The sequence below is a fragment of the Ursus maritimus genome, unplaced genomic scaffold, assembly GCF_017311325.1.
Source record: "Ursus maritimus isolate PB19 unplaced genomic scaffold, ASM1731132v1 scaffold_23, whole genome shotgun sequence".
Classification (NCBI taxonomy): domain Eukaryota; kingdom Metazoa; phylum Chordata; class Mammalia; order Carnivora; family Ursidae; genus Ursus; species Ursus maritimus.
The window spans coordinates 42656147-42680764 of record NW_024424786.1 but is presented as its reverse complement, the minus strand read 5'-3'; the positions used below and the strand labels follow the sequence as shown (position 1 = coordinate 42680764).

The window sequence follows — 24618 nt, the reverse complement described above, 5'->3', positions numbered from 1 at the left end:
ATTTGGTACAGTACCAATCACTGCCATCTCGCTGCTCCCCTTCCCTGCCTGCAGGACGAGCGGCCTGCCTGCCTTCCAAACAGCCAACTCTATCTTACGGTGAGTCAACCAGAGAAGGCACACATGGTGAGCTGCTCCCACCACGACAGAATGTCGGCTGCTGATGGGAACGACCTGGGCCTGCTCCAGCCCACGAACTACAGCAGGGACTTGCTACTCTAGGTCACACTATCCAGCGCGACAACGGAAAGGGGCAGAGCAGCGACTCCAGCTCCCAAGAGAAGCTCAGTGTAAAGAACAAGAAGCTTCTGAGCGAGGCCATGCCCAGCAGCAGCTCCTCTTCGTGGGAGTGACACTCTCACCCCGCTTGTCCTCTGGGTGCTTCCGGGCACAACAGGCCAGAATTACAGGGACACCTTGGAGGACAGGCTCCTCTCAACACACAAATGTGGCAGAGTCCCCAGAGCCCAGGAGAATCACAGCATGTCTCACAAAAAAGCAGGAGTGCACGAGAGAGGGCAACAGGAGGATATACTCACTTGCCAATGTCATCTTGATCTGCAAACTTCTCATCGTTGAAGCCAAACTGGTCAATAAAATTGGACGTCATTTGTTGCATCTGATAATCAGAAAAGGCCTGGCAGCCCCAGGACCAGTGACAGTGATATAATGATTCTAATGACATTCTACATACTATTTGCCCATTTGTGTTCCAGAAACCATCTTATTTATTATAGCCTTAGGGCTTAAAAAGTTGGTGTGTTTTTCTAAGGAAAAAATCAAATAATTTCAGACACAAATTGCCCAAAAAAGGAAATGTTCGGACTTTGGCCCACAAGTCATTCTAACGCACGTGTCACTATAAGGAATGTTAAGTGACCACTCTGTCCTCTACTGTGAATTATCTTTAGAGAGAGGTCTGGGTTAAGTCTTGTTCAAAGAGGTGATCAAGTGACATATGACAGTCTGAAATTATAAGATGTTTCTATCACCTCTGGACACAACCAACCTTAACCTAAGATCCAGTAAGTGGTGACCACCCGACCTCCCTCCGCCTCTCCCACCCCCCGTCCACTACGGTAACATCGCGCCAGAGGTAAAACAACGCATCATCACAGTCACCAGCCTGCAACACAATGTTCAGAGACACCTCAATTTCTTAAAAAAAGACTTCAGTCTCAGAGGCTGGGAAGAGTATGAAAGTAGCTTCTATCCTACCTACCTTAGGGAGAGAGGACAAAGTTTTAACACTGATCCAACATCACTCTGAAAAACCTACAACTGTAAGCTCCACAGAGGAATCCGTTCTGTCTCCTACACCATTTCTAGAGAGCACCAGGCTCACCTGGGTTTCTTAGGTGAGGAATGGGGGAATGTTAAAATGGACTTCACAAAAATGTTAATCTTCTGATTTAAAAACAAGCAGGCCCAGCGGAGCAAGAGAAATCTGCGAATGTGTTGTACGTTCTCAGTCAGGAGTGAAGGACAATGACGATAAGCGCCACTCCTCGTTCCACCCCAAACAATTAATAACGGAGGCAAGTAACGATGTACATGCTGTCTCGTGGACAGAGCTCTGGACAGATGAGAAAGCTCTTTCCTGCAGGTGAGCCCCATCCAAGGGGCATGAACAGTAGCTGGTGGCTGACCTAGAGACATCACACCCGAGGCTACGTGCCGGGACGGAGGCAGCTACCACTGAGAGAAAGCGAATCCTCCTCCGTTCTCCTTCTGAGCAGAGCCCACAGATCCCACCCTGCAAACATCGGCTGCAAAAATGCCTCTACCGTTAATTCCTGATTACTCATTCTGGTGGCAGGGAATTATGGCATGGATAATCCAAACTGAAGATGATTAAAAAATAAACCTTATATTTGGCTTTGGAAGGCATCTCTTCCTTAGGTCTGAAAAAAGAGGTATCTAGCTTACCGAGAACCTAAAACCTCACTTTTTTTCTAACTCAAGAGCCCCACAGCCCCTCTACTCACTCACACACTTCCATGCCATCCCCTTTCCTGCCCACAGAGGTGACACTGTCTGAACATGGGGGCCAGGGGGCCAGCCTCACAGGAGCGTACTTGGTAAGGCACGCCAAGGCTGAGCCAGGGGAGTGTGGCTGGAGAGAGAAGGGCAGGGACACGTTCTGCCAGGCAGAGCTGAGTCTTGGACATATGAATGAAAAATATAATATGCAGCACTCATATTCATAAAAACCAACAAGAAGCCAATTCAAAAAAAGAAAGAAAGAAGCCAGTTACTCTGAATTGCATCTTTATCTTTTATAAGGTAAAATGGGATATGCGCCACCTTCAAAGCCGTGCTCAAGAATCATGAAATCATTCTTCCGAGCAAGCGGCATAAGCCGGGCTCTGAGTTTATTTACAAATTAGAAACATGGTCACACAAGGGAAAAGGTTCCTCCCCAGTTGTTTTGTTTGAGTTTCTCTTTTTTTTTTTCCCCTTTAATCTTTCTGTGACACTGGTGTTTATGTTATGAATCTTTTTGGGTACAAAAGGAAAGAAATGTTCCCAAAAGTGTTTCTTTAAATGCTTCATAAAGAGCGTGCAAACACTAAATATATTATAAATGTATATATGTGAATATACATACATGTGTACAAATATACATACGTATGTACACACATACTTACACTGTCTGTCTCCCTGTCTAGTCATTCATCTACCTAAGGAGATACACAGCCACTGACAGACCCAAGTAACTTCCATGCAGTAACTTATAGGAAAGAGAAAACCAACAAACTGTAGTCCTCATTAGTTCTAAGTCTGTTCCAGCTTCTAGGAAGATGCAAGCTAGCAAAGAACCTCAGGTTCCAAATACAAGTTTAATAATAAAGCTATCAGAGCTTCCAAAAGCCACGTTTGTGAAGACTGTCACTGTACTGTATTTAAACCTATAGAAACAGGACTCTGGAGATGGAAAATCCAAGTCTGGAAAGCACCATATGGCTGTGTAATTATTAAAAACTTAATTATTAGGAAAAAAACCCCAAACCCACACTTCCTAGAACTATCATCCTGGCCAAAGCCAGGGACCATTCAAGTCAGTGACAAGTGAGCCTACCGCTTCATTAAGCAAATCTCTTTGGAGGTGCCACTCGAGTAACGAGCAACGGAAAATCCTGGTGTGTCCCATCTCCTGTGACTGCCTGTGAACAAGCCTGCTTGGACGGGGGAGTGGGAGGTAGCCAATCAGGCCTCTAGAGCCCGTCTGCAGCAGTCAGCCCCAATTCTCCAGACCCAGCAAGAGGAAGACCCCCTCACCCTCCACACCTCTTTCAGACAGAATCAGAAGGAAGAAAGAGTCAAACACTAGAGGTGAGGAAACCAGAAGGGACAGAAGACACAACCAAACGGGTCGGGGGGGGAGCATTCCCTGAGCCAAATAAGTCCCCACAGGTGACACAGTCAGGTAACCTTGTTAAAGGATCTGCCCTAAGTCTCTACACTCAAGACTTTACCAACAGGAGACCTAACTTCAAATGTGAATGAGAAACTGTAATGGATATATATAAACTAATATTCTAATTAAAATGGAGACTAGCATAAAATTCTTAAGTTAACTTAAACTTGTCTTCCCAAATTAAAAAAAAAAAAAGTGGTTTAGAAACACATTTTTTTATTTGCAAAACGATCCACGCATGATCTATAGCTTTCCTAGAGACTTCTCCAGCAGAAAGGACTGATTTTTCCTACTTCGGAGGGTCCCATGAAGCGGATGGCTGTCACAGGATAGCAGGCTGCTGAGGGCTCCGCCAATGCAGCACTTCTGTGACAGGGACAGCCGCATGTGCACGTCAGCAGTCCAGGCAGTCCCCAAAAATGCCAGAAAAATGTCTCCCCACAACAGCCATGGAATCAGATTTCACAAGAAGGGAACCTATTTTCCAGGGAACTAAATGTAACCACTCCTAGATTAAATCAGCTGCCCGAACTTCAAGGCTATTGGCTTATCTGCAAACAGGTGTTCGGGCATTCTTTTTCTTAAAGCTATCTGAACAGCTTCAGAATCCCCTCGGTAATTTACATTTTTAGACCTCTGAGCTTCACGTCAGGGGTGGAGCAGGGTGTGGCGCTGGAGTTCGAGCCAGGCCCAGAGGATTCTCTTAATGAATGTTAAACTGACTTATAATCAAACCTAAGCAGCTGCCTAGCTCAGCCTTCCCCAGAGTCCGACAGCTTACTTGGATGCCCAAAGACAGGGGCAGCAGAGTCAGCAGCAGCTTCACCCTGGCCCCAGTAAGAAATGAGCCTCGAAGACTGAGAAAAAAGAAGCCAAGCAAACATTCAGGGCCGGGTGGGAAGGGGACTACATCAGTCATACTGCCACACCAAAGTGACTGACATGCCAAGACCTGGTCCTGACCGAGGACGATTTCTCCACGTGAAGAGCCGGTAACGGCAATGAGGGGCTTCTACTGTTAGAAGCCCAAATCCCATACCCCGTCAAGACAGCGAAATCATCGGTCGCCTCCCCAAGAACCACCAATGAGTGATGGATACATCCGTACATGTATTTTTATATCCTGTTTTCTCCCCCACAAAGAGTTAAACAGTTGATAAACAGAGATGAATGTGGGGCAGGAGGGAAGGGTGACAATGAATTACTTCAACTAACACTTAATTTAGGAGTCACTACAAAAGACCTTGAAGATATTAGGAACATGTAAGCCATTTAGTTCAGAGATTTTTTTGAAAGTTACTTTTACTGACATTAAAAGTGTTATTCCCATCATTCTTACCCACAGGTCTCTACTACAGGAATCTTTAAGCGATGCCACAACTACTGCACAGGTGTGCAGAATGAGCATGTCTGAGACACCTGCAAAACCAGTTCATTCAAATCTGAAAATTGACCCGACTCAACATTGTTGTTATCAGGTACAAAACATTTCCTGGAACTATAATCAATGCAAACCCTCCTCTCATATACCCAACACTTCCTATTTTAAACGCTTTTGCCTAACTAATTAAATAACCCCAAATCACATCCTAGTGCATAATCTGCCTCCGAAGCTGACTCAGAGATGGCAACTAGACTAAGCATTTAAAATAAAAACGAAAAGCAAAGCTTTAGGCATGACTCACTTGCTGCAAAGAAGAATCCTGTGAGAAACCCGTTTCTTTAAAGTCAATTTCATCATCACTGGATGAATGAATATGGCAGGTTGTAACCTATATGCATAAAAATGTAAAAAACTATTTAACAGAGAAAAGTTTTGGACATTTGTATCAGCATTTAAATGGAAAAATCACATTTAGTTTTTCTCTCAATGTGTAACAACAGCAAGAACAAAAGTAAGTAACAGTTAAGTAATCCACCCAAATAATTCAAAGGCCCACTTCACACAATCAGATGGTCAGGTTACCTGTCCTTTTGCTGCCCGTCTGAATTATTACTTGTCTCATTATTGATACCACCAGAAAACAGGTAAGAGGTTACTCCATTTAAGTGATTTTACCAATTATCTCCAATTATTAATATTTACAAAGGGAGGGTAGAAGGAGTGGCTCAGAGAGAATATAATTTGGTAAGTGCCCAGCTTGAAGGGTAAAACTGCAAACCCCAGGCGTTGCTAAGGAGCCACCAGGAAGGTCAGGTTTCAATACGGCATTTCACCGGAACATCTTGCAAGGCCTGTCCGCTCTAAGAAAAACACTGTCCATAAGCACCAAATGTGACTCTGCTCCTAAGAAGACCCCAAATCTTCTGCCCCTTAAAATGCAGCCCCTGCCCTTGAGACTACAACCAACTCACAGGACTTGAACAAGAACACAAACATGAACTGCTCACCAATTCGTGGTAAGTGATTTTTTTTATTAATTCATAAATGACACAGAGTATTGGCAAAATGTGTTAACATTAGAAACAAAGACATACAAGTGACTAAGCGGAGGACAATAACAGCCACTGCTATAGAGCAAATGACAAATAGGAACAGACTGTAAAATTCTAAAACAAGCAACTGTACTTCTGAGGGTAACTTACACTGTATTTCCTGAGTTATTCACCCTTTACTTTTCACAGCAGTGTAACTGGCAGAGAGCACTGTCATCAGGGGAAGACATGAGCGGCCGGCACCTGCCAACCCTAGTAGTGGTGCCTAATAGCCTGGAGCTGCAGAAATTGGCCTGGTTTGCTTTGTGATGTTCCAACATCGGTTCAAGAAACCCAGAGTAGAATCCAAATAGGTCTGCGTGTGGGATGGCTGATGAAATTCTGAATACATCACTGCCTGAATAAAATCAACTGCTTTTTCCTTTGACCATCTTTGGTAAAGATACTATGCCAAGTGACTAACTCAGTGTTTCCAATTAATCCCTTCTTCACCCTCCCTGAGGTAGAGAGAGAGCATTCACACTTCGATTCTGAAACTGGCCCGATGAAGTCAAAGGCAGAATTTGTGATCAATGAAGGGAGCCTGCTTGGGTCAATCATAGCTTTAGCGAGTTAGTGGGGAAAGCTGTGTGGATGGGGGGGGGGGGGTTGGGGAACGTCCCAGGAGAGCCCGGCCAGAGTGCGGAAGGGAGGAGGCGGAATACTGCTTGGTCATGGCAGCGGGCATCTTCCAGGAGGAAGATCAAGCCATTCTACTACAGTGGGTTTAGAGGAACCCCAGGCAACCTGGGGGGCAAGTCAGTGCAGGAATCATATTAATCAATATATGTTTTAGGAGGGCAACCCCACGGCAGGGAGAAGAATTACAAGACAACTCAAAGAGAGGCTAGGTCTACTAAACAAGAGAACAACAACAAAAAAGACTTGGCTACTCCCAGCACGTCTGGTTGTCCAAGTTCAAACAGGATCCTCATTGACAGTTTTACTCTTTGCTACGAAATGAATCCGTTCATTAATGAAAAGGTGAGAAAAATAACTGGTTTTTGTTGAGCAACTACTATGTGCCAGACATTCTGACCTCTCTTTACATATTCTCCATAACTTGTATCCTTAAAGCAATTCTGAGAGGTATTTAAAATAATTTTTTCTCCAAAAACCAAGTTTTAGAAAGTTGTTAGTAACACAGTGCACACACACTTTTGCGTTTATGTACTGACGGATGTGGGGGTTCTGATTCTACCCACACTGTACCTGGTCTGACACCGTTACTAATAGAACAGGCTACAAAGATGACTGAATCCGCCACAGCCCTAGCAGGGAAGGGGACTTGCTAACTGGAACTCCACTTAGTCCATCACACAGACGAGCCATGAGAGTCCCCGACCGAACCTTCCAAACACACCCCTTCTGAGGCATCTTCATCTCAGCAGAAGCCACTTATTTTCTCCTCTTTCCTCAGCGAAAATCTTGGCCTTCTGGTTTCTTCTGTCCCACCTGCATCTATTCACTCCACTGTCAAAACATTACCTAAAAGCCCATAGCTTCTCATCACTCTTATTACCTCTCTCCAGTGCGAGCCACCACCATCTCTCGTCTGGATTAACAGTGTCCTTGGTAGTCAACCGGTCTCCCTGCTGCGATCTCCTGCCCCACTACAGTCTATTCTCAATCCATCAGCCAGAACGATCTTTTAAAATGTCCATCAAATTATGTCCCTTCTTCATTCTGTACCTGATGGCTTTTCATCTCACTAAGGTTACAACCCGAGGGGCCTGTGTGGATTAAAGGCGGGATGCGATGTGGCCTGCAGAGCCCCTTGGACTTCACATCCCATTCTCTCCCTCTGGACAACGTGCCAGCTTCTGCACCAGCTCTTCCACACTCACTTCCCTCAAGCCTCTACACAAATGCAACCTTCTCAATGAGGTTTTCCTAGACTACCTAATCCTAAACTGCACTTCCACCCAAAACAAACCCCAGCTCCCTTCCCTGGAGTTTATCCATCCATTTGTTTATCCATTTCCACAGAGGCAGGGATTTTTACTAATCAAATTTACTACAATAGCTTCGGGGCAGAGCACACAGTAGCCACTCAAATATTTATTGAATTAATGAATACCAACACCTCACTGAATGAGAATAGTCCTAACTTTCAAAAAAGTAACAAGTATATAAGAACACTCTGACCAAGCCAGATGTGTTCTAAGTATACTCTTGATGCTTCAGTGAATAAAAGCTTTTGAGATGTTCCCTTCTTTCATAATAAAATTTCAGTTTTATTAACTGTTGTTACAGGAAAAGCAAGTGAGTGTTTTCTTCATCGTGGCTGGCTGGCTTACTGAGAAGATCATAAGCAGGACTAGAACATTAACCTAAGTGAAATGTGGAAGTCACAAACTCTTCCTCCTGGGTACGGTGGGGTCCTGCTGTGGAACCCTGGCACCTACGTGACCAGGGCTGGCTAGAAACACAAACTCTGGGAGGTTCCACCCCAACCTGCTGGATCTGTAGGCAATTCACGACTGCACATGTGATCGTTCTCTACAACCTCCCTGGACGAACTCATCAGTGATGAGAAAGAAGCACCAATACTTTAGAAAAAAACACATTCTCCCCCATGGAGAGGAAGGCAGAGAATGAAGCAAACTCAGCCTTCCAAAGTCAGTACCAACACATCGATGTTACCTAGATATAATGTCTAAATCTTCACCAATTTTTACCCACAGACCCAAAGAGAGGTCTCTGGATGTAAGTAATACACCAAATTTCATTCATAATAAAACTCTCAACATAAACACATAACAATCTACGAGTCTACTGGGTATATACTTCAGCGTGATGAGGTCAACAGATTAAAGTACTTCAAAAGACCTCGGAGAGAGGTAATTAAAATGCTGCCCCAGAAGTGGTAAGAGCCTGGGACTGGCACCGCTTTTCCTACATCAGTGAGCAGACCTCAGCCCACAGCCAGGAGCACAGGTAAGTGTTGGGTGCATTAATGAACGAATCCTTGTGGCTAGAACGTAAGAATAGGCCGGGACCACGTAATAAGGTATAACCCACGCATTTGGTGCTCAACTACAGGTTGACCCAAGTCCTAGAAATATACTGGAAAGGACTCTCAGAGAGGTATCTGGGCCATGATAGAACCAACTAATAAGGCAAGGCATCAAGATGGGGGATCTAATCTAATCTATTTGGGGAGGGGGCAGGAATTAAGCAATCTATTACCCAACTGCCAATTTTAGGAATGAATGTGTCTTAAACATTTTTACTTGGACTTCACGCTCATTACATGGGTGAACACCCTTTCTGTAGGACATTTTTGCAAGGGCAAGACCCACTGCATTTACCAAGCTGGGTTTATAATAACATTCACTGGAACATGGTACCCAACCCCCACTAGGATATAACCTGAAACATTCCGGGCACAAAAATGGAGAGCCTGAGGCTGCAGTGAAAGTCTCCCTCATGGCCTAGGATGCTTAATTAAGCATCCTCAAAAACGTGGAACCTACATATCCCTAAAAATACGAAACAAAGCAAAATTCCCTCCTGGAAGGCCTTAAAACTAAAGGGAGGTGGTATTTAAGTACGGGGCACGTGGGATTGAGGAACTGAACGGGTCTCGAGACATCAACCTGGAAGTCCCAACAGACAATAAAATTACAGAGCAGGGCTAACTCAACGTGGGATATGAGCAGTATCAACAGGGCCCTAGAAGTCTGATGACTTTTAGCAAATGAGAACTAAGCTGCCATTAGTGATAGCTGGGCCCAGGGTAATTTTCCCTTCAACACAGGTATAGAAGTCCAGATGTCAGCTGCGTCTGCTGCACATGAGTTGTGCACTGCATGTTCACAGTCTGTTATGTAGACAGACGTAACATTTACACAGTCACAGACCAGATTACTGATAGCATCATGCGAAGTAGCCAAGTGTTATCTGAATTGCAATGAGGTCTTTCTTTACACAAAACTGCTCACAAGAGAAATGAGTTTGAATTACCAAAGATACATTTTTGAAAACTCCTGGTAACAAGTTTAACTGGAAATTCTGATGTCTACCTCTGAAGTCAATCCTTTGAAGGACAATTTTTAAAGGAGTTTCCCCAAACAAAATCAGAATTAATATTCCTTTATAAATAAGAAAAAAGACAAAAACCCATTAAAGGAGATTACATTGCCTGCATCCTTAACAAAAAAATCAATATGGGGCTTCTAAATTAAATGGTTCAATTTAACAGTATGAGAGAACAATTTCACCCTACAATAAAACCCTGATTATCCACAATTTTAACCAATTTGATTGGGGAAAAAAAGCAATCCACCATGGATAATATATTCATCAAAAATTACTTAACTCTTCCTTGATGACTCAGGGCTGTCAAAGCGGATGCCAGTTTTTCTGCTGGGCTATGATGCACTGAGACACGAAGGGCCATCAGACATATTTTAATTAAATGGCCTCATGCAGCTCCCCTTACAGTCATCTCTTAACTTCATAATTCTTCCAACTCCTACTGATTCTATCATTACACCCATCCTTAACAAGCCATTACCCAACCAATCTGTGAAGAGTCTGGAAAAAGATAACCAAATGTGTTAGACAATCTACCAAGTAGGAGGCAATGGCCCTTTGGGGGTGGGACACAGGAAGACCTAGTGGCCGCTCCGTAGCTGTCAGGGTCTTTGTTTCTAAACTCTGCTCCGAACTGATAAGGCTGCCAAACACCGGACTGCCTAACAAGCCAGGCACAGCGTGTATTAGAAATTCAGGGTGCAGCGGCTGAATTCCAATCACAGAATTAAATGCCTGACACATCGACTTCCACGTGGAGTTAAGGCCACCACCTCAATTATCAGCTGGCGTGTGCTTATGAAAGGAAATGCTTTTCCCTAGCTTTAAAAGCAAAAGCAAAAGCAATACTTACCTTAAAGCTTAATGCATTAAAAAAAAAAAAACAAAGAATACATTCCAAAGTCCAATATAATTTTTAAAAATATTATCAATGCCATTATTCCCTGGCTAAAAGTACTAATCTGTTAAAGATGGGGTTTCAAAGTCATCTACAAAATCCCACCCCACGCCCCCACCCTGGGAACAATCTAAAATGAGGGCAAACTTAACTGAGTAATGTTAGAAAATATCCGAAGGAATCCTGGCTTATCTGAGGCATAAGGCGACAAACCCAACAGAGTAGAGATGCTTAGGGAACAGGGCACTGGGGGAAGGGGCGGGGGGAGCATAGAGATCAGTGGCCTCTCTGTACCCTCTGGTCATCCCAGGCAGGAATTAGGAGCTGACTAGACAAGTTATCAAGATTATGGTGAACACTGACCTCTCTTCCTGGTAAAGAAACATGAACTTATTCTTGGCCCCAAATTACCGAGACAAACGAAAGATCTTGCATCTCTGAATAAGCGGGCAAAGACTGAGAGCACTGGGGTCACAGAAATGTGACCTGGTAAAACCTACTAGATCTACCGTGTTCCTCTTGTTAGTTTCTCCCAAGGAGCTTGCACAGAATGCCTCCCATCGCTCCCTGACTGCGTCTGGAAGGTCTGCAGAGGGAGAAAGAGAAAAAGGCATTGTCACTCCAATGACATCCACACAGACACGTAAAACAAACAGGACATACAAGAGAGTGCCACCCACTTGGTCCATCAAAGGCACACATGTTCCATCAGCTGAGCACCTGTCTCTTGGAGAAACAGAGTTTATAAAGCCTTGCAGCCTGAGCCCCAGGAATTTCAGGAATCAAAACTACTCCCAAAATGGCCCATGCTTGATGCCAAGGGCGTTAAGTAGCTCTGTGAATTTAACAAGCTTTTAAAAATCTTTTGGTAAAAACTGAACCTGGAAAATGTGTTTCCAACAAACTTCCGAGGAATTAGCAGGTCTTTAAGGTGGGAGGAAAAGCCGTCTTTTTCCATGATCACTCAAGTTTAGGAAATGCTGCCAACGCACGCTCCTGCACACTCCTCAGATACCGTGGCTGGCATCTGGCCAGTGAATGCTCCATGGAACCCGGTTTGGCTGTTTCCTAAATGTCTGTGCCCATAGGCCGCCATGCACATGCATATGCAATAGTGAATTCTACCTACTACAGAAGTTTTATCTATTTATTTTTAAATATTTTATTTATTTGACAGACAGAGAGACACCGAGAGAGTGTGCATAAGCGGGGGTAAGGGGCAGAGGGAGAAGCAGACTGGACTTGATCCCGAGACTCCGAGATCATGACCTGAGCTGAAGGCAGACACTTAACAGACTGAGCCACCCAGGCGCCCCTCTAAAGAAGTGTTTTTTTGTTTTGTTTTGTTTAAAAGATACACAAATACTTTTTCTGAGAAAAAGAAACTCTGGCTATAATCTTGGAGAGCTTACTAGAGCTGTCCTCTGATGACTGGTTTCAACATGCATGCGTGTGTGACCCTCCCACACCAGCTGGTGAGCAACTTCGGTAAGACAAAGGCTGATCTGAAGACCGTGATCACCATTTCTCCTTGATGGTCAAGGTGGTCACCTTGATGGTCACCAGGTGACCATTTCTCCTTGATAAGAACATCAACTGTGATGGTCTGGCGTGTACCTCTCTCAAGAAGCAAAATTAGAGGGGGGCAACCGCCAACTGCTCCCTCACTCGGAGCAACTCTTTCAGTGCGGGCTCCACAGGCAACAGCCTCTCGAACACATAGACTTACTTTAAAGACAAAGAGAAAGATAGACCTGGAAACAATGTCCAGTTTCAGCAAGTTGAGCGTGGATGAGTTTGGTACCACAGGGGTTAAAGATTTTCACATTTGGAGTAAGTCACAAGACTGGTCCAAACCCCAGAGTCCACAGAGTTACGTTAAGGGCTCTCAGTTTAGAGACAGACTCACAGCCTGGGCGCCAGTGTAAGAGGGGGGCATCCTTCCCAGGAGACTCGGGCTGATTACATTTAAATGCTGGTACAGAGAGCGTCCTTTAGGGTGCACTCTCCCTCATCTCAGCAAGAGAGAGATGGCAAATATGCGGATCGATGTTTTATTTTCCCAGCTAAAGGAACTCAATCCATAGACTACATAGGGGCTTTCAGAAGAAAATAAAAAGCAAGCGTGACCATAGCTCAAGTGACTCAACAGTCAGCCTGTGGGGACCCCGTGCACACCCGAGCAGCGCACTGAGCAGGCCCCTCGAGAGTGAGAGTGGGTAACTCGGCTGAGCCTGCCATTACTCACTAAAAGGACTGCAGACATAAGACATACAGCCAAGAACTACATTGTTCAAACACATTCTCAAGAACTTCATTCAAATCTCCAGATAATTTGCAAAGTATAAAGGAACTCCATAGACTGCTATTAAAAACGCTACAAATATTTCCACTTTACCCTTAAGTCCTTTCTCCAATCCAACAAAAATATAATTAAACTTTCATAAAGCACTTACCTTTAATAAGCTGCTGTACTAATGCACTGTTGGGGCCCTTATCAGTGCTGTGCACGATACAGTTAGCTATCCTTGTCAGGTGTCCCATGTAGCCGTGCCGCCTGCCTCCCTCGGCCCTGACAGGGGGAGAGGACAAACACTCAGACTCCCGATCGGATGCAGTGACGAAACAGCTTAGTAAATACAGTGGGCTGGAGCAATCATTCTAAAAACTGAGACCCTAAAGATGAGAATGGACAGAAAAGGAGGTGCCAGAGTCACCAGGTCAGGCAGGGCCCACCCCCGTTCAAGGATCACCTGGTGGCCACACTCGGCAAGGTTTATTCCATATACAAACCAATCATTAATCTTCAATTACAGACCACCTTAAAAAAAAAAGCCCAAGCACTCACTGACGCCTAACATTTCTGTGACTTTCCTTTGTATCTTTTTATGAAACTATTTTTCAGACTTTAAAAAGACCGTAGGAATGTAAGGTGAGAATTTTGCTAAAAGATATAAAATCTTCATAATCCCAGTTCAATTAACAGACGTAATTGCCTACCAGTGGCACTTCTCAAGTTAAAAGGGTGGCCGATTTTGAGGATTTGGCCAAGGTGAGGGGTAGTCAGCTGGTCTCTGGCCTGCCCTGCACTTGGAACACATGTACACCAATTACTCCCTGCCCCTTTTCCCCACTTAGGGTCTACCCTTCTTAACCAGGACCCACCTTTACTAAATCCACCCACCTATCTATCTATCTACCTACCTACCTTTTTATTTGGGGGTGGAGGGGCAGAGGGAGAGAGAGAGAGAGAATCTCAAACAGGTTTCAAACCTGATTTCACAACCCTGAGATCATGACCTGAGCTGAAACCAAGAATTGGACACTCAAGTGCCCCAAGTCCACCCATTTTTATTTTTCTAAAGATTTAGTTATTTTAAAGGGGGAAGAGGAGGGACAGAGGGAGAGGAAGAGTCCCAAGCAGACTCCGCACCAACTGTGGAGCCTGACAGAGGGCTCGATCCCACGACCCCAAGATCACAACCTGAGCTGAAACCAAGAGTCGGATGCTCAACGCACTGCGCCACCCAGGTGCCCCCCAAATCCACCAATTCAGATAAACTTTTCACACTGCTGTGACTTTTCTGCCTATTTATAGTGTCAGGACTGTAAATTCTATTTGCTCGAAGATAGGAGGGAACAAACTGAACAGATTTTTGTTTAAAGGGAGAATCTTCCAGGAGCCACTAAAAAAGCTGTACTACGCTTGAAGGCTTGCCTGAAAAACAGAGTATCTGCTAATAATCTTAGAATGTCTGGGGACAGCTAAGGGCCAGAGGCACAGAGCTGATCTCAACTGAGTTGCTAAGAGCCTCTTTTGGGGCTTCAGAGGGGAGGGGGTGGGGGAATGGGATAGACTGGTGATGGGTAGTAAGGAGGGCACGTATTGCATGGTGCACTGGGTGTTATACGCAACTAATGAATCATCGAACTTTACATCAGAAACCAGGGATGTACTGTATGGTGACTAACATAATATAATAAAAAAAACATTAAAAAAAAAAAAAAAGAGCCTCTTTTGGTTTCACAAGAAGATCCCAAGACCCCAGTGTTCCTTGCAGGCAACTTCTCAGTCAGATACCATGCTGTGCTCCCACAGGTGAAAACAAACGCCCACCTGCCGGTATTCTGCCCCAAGGAAACATTAGAAAAACTCTTTCAGGACCCCCCAAATTGGGGACTATTAATAGTCAACCTTCTGGAGAATGGAGCTGAGGGGAAATAGAGCGAACAGGACACCTCAGCAGTAGTGATGAGAAGGCAGAGAGTGAGGGAGGTGAGGGAGGGCACAAAGGGGCTAACCTGGGGTCACACACAAAATCAGATGTCGATCTGGCCACACAAAGCAGCCCCAAAGGAGTTCCATTTGGAAGAAAGTACCTGAGGTGTACCAAGATGAGCCCCCTGCCACACTCAATCTAAATGCATGTTTCCCACAGAGTCAAGTCAGAATCCTACCAGTGCTAGTAGGCACTTTTTAAAAACCAAATATTACAGAATAAAGCTGACACCTCCCTTTAGTTCCTAGCTCCTCCAGGGGCCACAAAAGAAGTCTGAACAGATACACAGAACAAGAAAACTCCTGGCACAGTTTCAATTATGAAGGCACATGAAATGACTTTTTAGGCCGATGAAATGCTCTGTGTGCCTGACCACAGTGCTTACAGAACTGCATGCATTCGTCAGGTTTCTAGAAAAGTACACCAAAAAAGGATGAGCTTTCACTTTATGAGAATTGTACCTCAATAAACCTGACTTAAAAAACAAACGCAAGAAGTGTGCCCTGAGAGTGTTTCCGACACACACCCTACGCCACCTGCCTCAGAATCTACGGGATGGCATAAAATGGGAGAGAAAAAAATCCATATGGCAAAGCTACTCACACGTGTCAATACATTAAACTTGCCAATCAGCTAACAGAAATTTTCTAAATGAAAAATACTAGGCCAACCCCCCACATCCTCCTCCCACGCATGAAGTGATTCTCTCTACAGTGAGTCCATGGGGTAAGCAGGACGAACCTAAGTTAAAGCATCAGCAGGGAGGACTTGACTTTATGACTCTTTTCTTTAGTCTCCACATTCCTGCCAGAAAAACAGCTATTCGAACAGGACCAGGAAGTTTCAAAGGCAGACAGCCCCTGGATTCCCCTCAAGAGAGGTAGAAATACAGGGCACTCTAAAAATAAATTGTGAGAAAAATATCTGCTATGATAAATAATCCAGAAGTCCTGAGAGAACCAGTTATAACTATAAAGTGGCCTACACCACGTAATTATCTCCATTGTTCTCTAAGGCAAGGCAGATCTTTTCTTCAAATTAAAAATCACATTGAATTTCTATGGGAAAACAATTTACTTACTGTTTCTTCTCATTCATTTCCCAGGCATCCAGTATCCGTTCTATTAGCTGACATTTTTGAAAAAGCTGAATAGAAAGGAATATTCCAGTTAACATGTATATAAATGTCAGAGTGTCAAAATTTTAAAGTGAAATAGAACTCTATTCAAATAGAACAGTGATATGTGTTAGCCAGCGAGCTAAATCTAGCTGTGAATTACAGGCTCCATCACATGCAACGTGGTAACACATTTACTCGAGGCCGTCAGAACACTACAGGGACTCGAGACCAGATCCACGCCTTCAGCAGGGCAGCTACTGGGAAGCGGTATCTCAAGTACTTAACCTAAAGCAAAGCCAGGTTCTATTAGCCATGAAAACTGAGCTCAGAAATACAGAGGCTGACCACAATTTAGAAGGAATCAAGAAGATGAAGCCCTGGCAAAGCTCTCTCTCAGACTCCGCAGCGGCACTCGCTCCCGCATGCCCTGCCGCTAGCGCTCGGACTGAACACCAGCGCCACACGCGATGCTGGCGGGATGCGCGCAGCGCCGGCTGTCTCTCCCTTCTACTTGTTACTGCAGGTGGCTAGCCTCTCCCGTCCCCCAGGGTTGGCAGGAAGCCAGTGTGAGCCAGGAAATTTCATACGACCACAGAACTTCAGAGCAAGAAGAAATGTGAAGGCTGACTTAGTGAAATCACCTCGTATTTAACAAAAGGAAACACCCACAGAAGAGGTTCACTCAACACAGCACGGAGCCCACTTCTGCCACCCTTCTGTCCCATGTTTTGCCCACAAATTAAAACTGGCACACCAAACAACTGTTCAAATGCTTTCTGCGGTCTTTAAATTTTTATGGTTCTTTTCATCTCCAAAAGATTTCCAAATCTTCAACTCAATTGTTTTTAGCAAATAAGGAAGCCATTTCGACTTTTTTCTTTAAAGTTCATCTAATGGTTGTTTGCCCACGATATGATTTATACAATCACCGGCCAACAGCACGACAAACATGAGTTAAATACCTGGACTCTAAGATTTAACTCCCTGCCCTTAAACTCCAACTCATTTCACACTGAAGTGGGAAAATGCTATAACCAGGAGCGACAGAAAAGGGACCCTGGTTAGCTTACGTGTTTCAGTAACAAATTGTCACCAGTGGAGTCTTGATCAGTAATTGTGCTATTTTCTGTATTTTCAAAAGGACTTGCAAGGATCAGTGCAATACAAATTTCCACTTGTGTATGTAAAAAGTTATTCCACGTATATTTGAAGAACATGTCCTACAAAAAAGAAAAACAATGCTTTCTTTTATCAGTTACCTCAATATTTAAAGCCACTACTCCAACACATTGCCCGAACAGTGATTTAATAAAATAAAAATGTTATTTCTTAGTCCAAGAGGACTAATTAAAAGGAACACAAGTTTACTTTAAAGGGGGTCTGAAATGTCACTGCACAGCCTCAATAGCATATTTGCTCATTCGACATGCCAGCATTTGCATGGAATCTAGCAGAAAACAACAATGAACACAGGAGGACAATAGTTAGTTCCTCAAAGAGACAGTATTTCTCTATGTTTTCCAGGCAACTAATAACAGGTATTCAGTTTAGTTAACTTCCAACACTTTTCAAAGAAAAGAGTTTTGAGAGTTTTATTTTGGCTCAACAAACATTTACTGATGGCTTCTGTCCAGGGCATGGTATTAGCGCAGTACAGGAGACAGAGACAGACAGAAAGACAGTCTCCAATCTGAAGGTACGCACACCCGACTGTAAGAACTCAGTTATAACCACTCAGGCATCTGAAACTCATGAAACTATCAGTGAATGGAGCAAAAGAGGACAGGTCTGAGAAGCGGTGACACGTGGACCTCCTCAAAGGACACGGGTTTTCCAGATTGCTCGAAAAGTTGACAGTACCACAAAAAGAAAAGACAATTCCTAAAAGCACAAAATGCATCAAGAATATATTCAGGACGTTCTTTGAGTCTGCTTATCTAAACTCAAAAAAGAAATGATTAATGACCCACTTAGGAGTTTTGTCAAATTTGTTGTCACTCAAAAGTAGTTCTAAAGATTAACAATGGAATGAATTAACAACAGTTGCATACTTACTATCAGTAAGATTAGAGGCTAATAATCGATGACTTCAGGGCAGGAGTAGAAAGTTATATGCCTCGAGTTTTATACAGCAGTCAGAAGGTAGGGCAAAAACTATGTCCCCAGAGGGCAACGGTTAATTTCATCAGAGAGACTGTGGTCCTTTAACGTTTCACCTTGCTCTAAGATGTTCCTGTTCTCTATCCCTATACTGCCATCATTTAACCCAAAGCTGAAATCTAACTAAAAGTATCAAATATACCAGTGGCATAATGGTGTGGTTGATAAAGCAAGCACTGGTTTGAAACTGAATGTGAATTCAAATCTTGGCTCAGCCACAGAATAAGTCCCCTCTCTGGGCACAATCCGCAAAACAGATCCTCTCTCTCACACAGGCATCTATACCCAGCATCACATGAGAAATGTACATAAAGTGCCCATTACCATGCCTTTCATGTAGTGTGCAAACAGCCCAAACTCCCCCAAATGTACGCTTTGACCAGATGTCTTATGACACCTGCTAAGTGTTAGCTCTCATGCCTTCTGTGCTGTAGGATGGCAGGACAGACAAAGCAAGCATGGGTACCCAAGCTGGGCCTGTGGATTCTAAGCACAAACCTTGGAACGGGAAACTTAGGGGTCAGGGAAAACCAGATAATTCCCGAGCTGTCCGTTTTTGCCTCTACCAACAAGCAGACTAATAGCTGTGTGTAACAAGGAAGAACCTGGACTCAAATCAAAAGACCACATACAAATACATTATACAGATCTATGCCAGTGCAAAGATGATAAACACCTGTCCCTTTGCTAATTAGGACACGAAAACGATGCTGTAACCAGCACTCATTTATTGCCAACACAATCCCCAGGGGAAGACGACTACACTCGATCATTTGTGCCACACTGAGCTTCTTGAGGGAGAAGTCTAGGTCCTTATCATCTGAAATGTTCTACTGTACTTCTTTACACCCAGCAATAACAAATACTGAAAACTTAAAAGCACGAGAAATTGACAATAAACTGAAGACGAGAACTGCATAAAAGACCATTTACGCTCAGAACAAGGAGAGTCACTAGATGTACTGTAAATTTGTGAGGTTTTAACTTGAGTTGTATATCCATAAAACATCATGGGCAAATTAAGTTATCTTTGGGGGGGGAAATCTTACCAAAATGACCCCAATGCTATTCAGCTCCATGAGGTCCTCATTGATACTGCTGGTGTTTGTCTGAAGGAGGCTGGATATCAACCTGATCACATTTAATCGGGTATTGCCCACCGGAGGGTCCAGCACACCCCATGTAGTCTTCATCACACTTTTCTGAGGAAGAAAAAGCTTTCCAATTAAATCCAGTTCAGTAAACAAACATAAGGGGGGAGGGGTGTGTACTAATATGTAACACTAGGTAAACTAACCCTGTAAATCATGTGGCCCGAGTTCCACATCTGAAGGAAAATCCAAAGCTGCTTTTGAGATCTTCAAGATATGATGAAATAACCAAGAAGGGGGGAATCAAGTAATTCCCCTGCACTAGAAATTCCATAGGAGATCAGGTACCCCCTCCTTCAACATTCCAAACTGCCATAGGAAGAAAGCAGAAAGCTGCAGAAGTTCGGAGGGGGGCGGGGGGGAGTGCAATATTCCAAACCCGACCAGAAATCCTGAAACTAAGAGAAGTTGCAAGTGGTTTGGGAACACAGTCCTCAATCTTCGCAAAATCTGTGAGAAAAATGCAAACTCAGAACTTGCTTCTGGATCACAGCCCTGAAACGGCATCAACTTCAAACCCGTTATTGCCCATAAAAAGAAGTCTCTACACTTTGTTCACAGAAGACAGACACAGGACACTTGAGAATTTCACAGGTTTGAAAGGAAAGGGTGGTGAATTCTAACCCAGCAGCAAGGCTGCCGTTTCCTGACTCCCCTGCCTGCTCCTCTCAAGGCTTAATGGAATTGGAAGGCTGACTCCTGTGCTCCACGCAAGGCAGCTCCACGGAACAGACATGTTAAAAAGCTTCCGGAATCTACTCATATACCACATCACGTAGTAAAACCACGTACAAACTGAACTCACGGACTCCTAGCAGTAAAAGAAAGGAAGCCCAGACAAGACACTGCCTTGCTTTTGAATCAGGACCAAGAATACAGTGTAAGAATCCACACTAGATGCTGCCTGTTGCCCACTTAGAAAGACAACAGGCAGCCAACAAAGACACAGGCTGGAGCACCTGCTCACACATCCTCTTCTCTCCCAGCTCCTTCCCCCACCTCCAACTTCTACCTGGGATATTCTCTCCACATCTCCTAAATAAATCCTTTCTTTTTCTTTCCTTACTCCCTCATTCTTCTCACATCTTCCATGAAGGACGCCACTGATCATAACCACTAAACACCTACAGAGACACCGTCCCTGAGAGTGAACGCCAAACACTCTGGCCCACATCCAGCACTGACTGAACACAGACAAGACAGCACGACATAGGCAGGGCCCCTGCCTGCTAACTGGTAGCATCAGCCGTCTGAAGGGACCATCTGGAAGCTGAACTCGACTCCCTGCGTCATGGACATAAATTATTCTGTGTTCCCCCTCCACAAATGCTAAAATACACAGAAAGCATCTAACATAGAAGGGAGAAACTGGGATCCTAAATTCCCAATACCCCGCACAGTAGATGCTGCAGAGGCACGAACTGCAACAGCGAGGCCACCTGCTTGTGATGACATAGGGCAGGAGGAAAAAGGAAGTATAAGAACTGGTGCTGGCAGGGGACCTCTCCCGGACCTGAGTCTTCCACAGAGATTCTAAAAGGAAGAGCTCCTGACCCTGATCTCAATCTCTGCACCACCCTTAGGTGCTGGGGAGCAGCAGCAGAACAGCACTTAGGGGCTGTGGACAGCTCTCTCTCGTAGGGCCTCACTGCCTGTCATTTGTGATCTCGGTGGGCTCCCTGATTACAGTGACTGTTGGATTAGCATGCGGACGCTCCCAATGGGAACACTAGCACTCCGAGTCACGCTCAGCCAACCAGTCCTTAAATAAGATGACCTGCCCATCAGACTGATACACCCCTCCAACTCTGAATAAGGCAACTCAGTCTCAAAGACCAGTTTCTAAAAGATTAACCTTACCTCTAAAGTGAAAACAACATGCTATGAAAAGAGGACTGTTTATTTTATTGGCATAAAAGTACCAGAATTTACAGAAAGAACAAAAAGCTGAGTTTCCTAAGTAGATAAATATTTTGCTTAATTTTAATTCTACCCCATTCATCAATGTGGACACTACACATAGACAAAAGCAATACAAACAACTGGAAGAGCTGGTTTGTACATGCCGGTCGTAGCCGGTTCTATGACCCACAGGGTTCATATACTTTCTCATAACTGTTTGAACCAAATTATTGACCTGGCCAGCCACGACCCAGCCGTGCGTAAGGTAGCTGCCCTACCTTGGGTGGCTCAAGCAGGAGTTCGTGAAAAGATCCAAGTCTTCCTCGGATAGCTTCTAGAACACTCTTGTTGACCGAACAAGCCGAATGACTCATGCCTGGTGGACAGATCTCTATATGGCCTTCAAATCTTGAAACAAAGCAAGTTAATTTTATTATAATTTCAAAACAAATCAAGGTGCTCCCTATCAGCATGTAAGTAGATAACATAATAGCTACATAAATATGATTATATCAACATTTCTGGAGAGACAAGAAGCGGGTGTAATACAAGCTTGCTGGGGAGCAGTAACATGACCTGAAATCCACAGACCTACAGTATCAGGGGAGAAATTACATGGGATTTTTTCCCATTCTCCCAAACCTTCTAAGCTCTTTATACCTATGATACTAATAGCAGGTTTCTACCAGAAAATTTGGAAAGCAAAAGGAAGATTCAGATTGCTGAATTATAGGGCATAGCATACCGTGTGCCATTTGGGATGCTGATATATCAACAGGCCTGTATCTGTTCCATACAGTTTTCCTTGGGTAGCCAACATCGTTTCCTACTTTAAAAGCATAAATCACTCTTCCACATAAAGCTCAACCTATACTCATTATAATCTACTCCTGACAGGAAAGCAATTATGAGTGGAATGAGATGCTCAATCCCAATGGGCTTAATGAGCACATGAGCCAACGGGTCCTGCAGTGGGAGGAGGAAGGACCTCAGGAGGGAGAGGGTCTAAGAATGTGGGCGTGCAGTTCAAGTGAAAAGGCAGACACGAGAGTAGCACGTCAGTTGGACGTCAGTGCAAACCAGTAGTCGACGATGCACCTGCAGAGCCCAGCCCTGGATCCTCACTCACCAGCTGTGTGTTCTACAACGGACACTGGGAGCGTCTACACGGTCTCTCCCAGGCCTGCTATGAGGGGCGCGCTCACGCAAAGGGAAGAAAATGCCACCTGGCATGGAACTAACACCTGGAGAGCAATTATTAGGACTACTTTTGGAAGTATTCCAAATGTGTAAACCACTTCTAACTCAGAGCTGCACGTAACACCATTCAGAAATTCAATGGAATGGAAAAGAAAGGACTTTTACTTTGGTTAGTGTTTTTTAATGTTTAGGGGATTTAGTAAGTAACTGATGTGGCCAGATACAGCTTTCTTTTATTATAGTTTCTGTCCAGGGAGCCACGCCTAAAAGTTCTTTACAAGCCCATAATTCTAAGAGTATTTATACACTTTTCCTCTAGTACTTTAATTTAATACATTTGGAATTTATTTTTTACACAAAACAGGTATAGGTATGTTACTTCTTCTCAAATGGTGAGTCACTTTCTAAGCCACATTTATAGAAAATCCACATTTCCCTCCTTACGTGAAAAAGCATATAAAACCATACACCAAAATTCCGTAAGTATTCATATAAACTTTATTTGTTCATTTAATAAATATTTAGTGGGCATCATTTTCTGCACCAGCTCTGACCTGGGTACTACAGTCAGTATCCGCAGTGTTTAAGAAGACTTCCGCTGGTATCACGCCGTCACATCTCTCATAACAATGATGCAACTATAAGGCGCAGGAGGCGACTTAATCATTGGTATTGCTCAACACCTCTTGGCTAGTCTCACACTTTCACTCTTCCAAATGCATGTAAGAATTCGCTGATTCCAAAACAAAAACCATGTTGATACTTCCAAGCAGAACTATGTTAAATTTAGACGATGTTAAATTTGGAAAGGCACCAGAGATAACGAATGCTTTACGCATCGGAGTCCACTCCCTTTCCCTGCTGAAGAGCAATCCACTGTGTGGCTGTGCCGCAGCCTCTGCCTCCATTTACCAGCTTAAGGACACTCTGGGTTGTTTACAGTTTTGTGTGACTGTGAATAAAGGTGACATAAACATTCACTTACAATTTTGTGTGACACATTTTCCTTGTGACAATATCTAAGAGACTGCTGGATAATACAATAAATGTCCATTTAACTTTGTAAGAACTGCCAAACATTTTTAGAAAGCGGTCATAGGACTTTGCATTCCAGCAGTAATGTGTGAGACTTCCAGTGCTCTCCAAGGACCCTAGCACTGAGTACTGTCTATTTTGTTTGGCTTAGCTGTGCAGTGGGCAGAACGGAGCCCATCCCCTCCCCACCAAAGATATGTCTACACACTAATCCCCAGAGCCTGTGAATGTTACCTTAATTGAAGATGTAATTAATTAAGGATCCTGAGATGAGATTATCCTGGATTATCCAGATGGCCCCTAAATGGCATCCCAAATGTCCTCCAAAGAGAGGAGAGACAGACACACAGCAGAGAAGGTGATGTAAAGGTGGAGAGAGGTGGCCACAAGCCAAAAATTGCCAACAGCCACTAGAAGATGGAAGAGGCCAAGGGCTAATCTCTGCCAGTGCCCGGACGCAGCGCAGCCCTGCTGGCGCCCTGCTCCTGGACGTCTGGCATTCACGGCAGAGAGTAAGTGCCGCTGTTTCAAGCCACAGCTCGTGTTAATTTGTTACGGCAGCCACAGGAAACAGATACAAGTCACTCAAAAGGTGTGCAGCGGCATCGCAACGTGGTTTTAACTTGAATTTCAGTAATGACAAATGATGGCCATTTGTCGTGTATTTATTTGTATACAAATACATTTCATTCATTAAGTGTCTGCTCAAATCTTTTGACCTTAAAAACTGGATTGTTTTTCTTGTTATTAAAGTTTTGAGTGTTCTTTATGTATCTGGATATAAGTCCTTTCTCACACATGATTTGTAAATATTCTCTGACGGTCTGTGGCTTGCCCTTTTACTTTCACAATAGAGTCTTTTTTTTTTTTATAAAGATTTATTTTAGAGAGAGAGTGTGTGTGTGTGTGAGAGAGAGAGAGAGAGAGAGTGAACG

At 44.0% G+C, this 24618-nt stretch overlaps 1 protein-coding gene across 14 annotated transcripts in view; it reads right to left on the bottom strand.

Moving 5' to 3' along the window:
• Window positions 1-24618, bottom strand: part of PPP6R3 (protein phosphatase 6 regulatory subunit 3) — a 137974-nt gene that overhangs the window by 23057 nt on the left and 90299 nt on the right. For 4 of the 14 annotated variants that reach the window (XM_040639561.1, XM_040639557.1, XM_040639571.1 and 1 more), the window contains 8 exons: window positions 21727-21856; window positions 19445-19597; window positions 17306-17455; window positions 16197-16261; window positions 13292-13407; window positions 11336-11421; window positions 5107-5193; window positions 540-637 (listed from right to left, as the gene is read on the bottom strand). In XM_040639561.1, coding sequence (XP_040495495.1) covers window positions 540-637; window positions 5107-5193; window positions 11336-11421; window positions 13292-13407; window positions 16197-16261; window positions 17306-17455; window positions 19445-19597; window positions 21727-21856 — 885 coding nt within the window. The remainder of the gene's footprint in view (window positions 1-539; window positions 638-5106; window positions 5194-11335; window positions 11422-13291; window positions 13408-16196; window positions 16262-17305; window positions 17456-19444; window positions 19598-21726; window positions 21857-24618) is intronic. The other 10 variants (XM_040639563.1, XM_040639559.1, XM_040639565.1 and 7 more) reach the window with 5 other exon arrangements.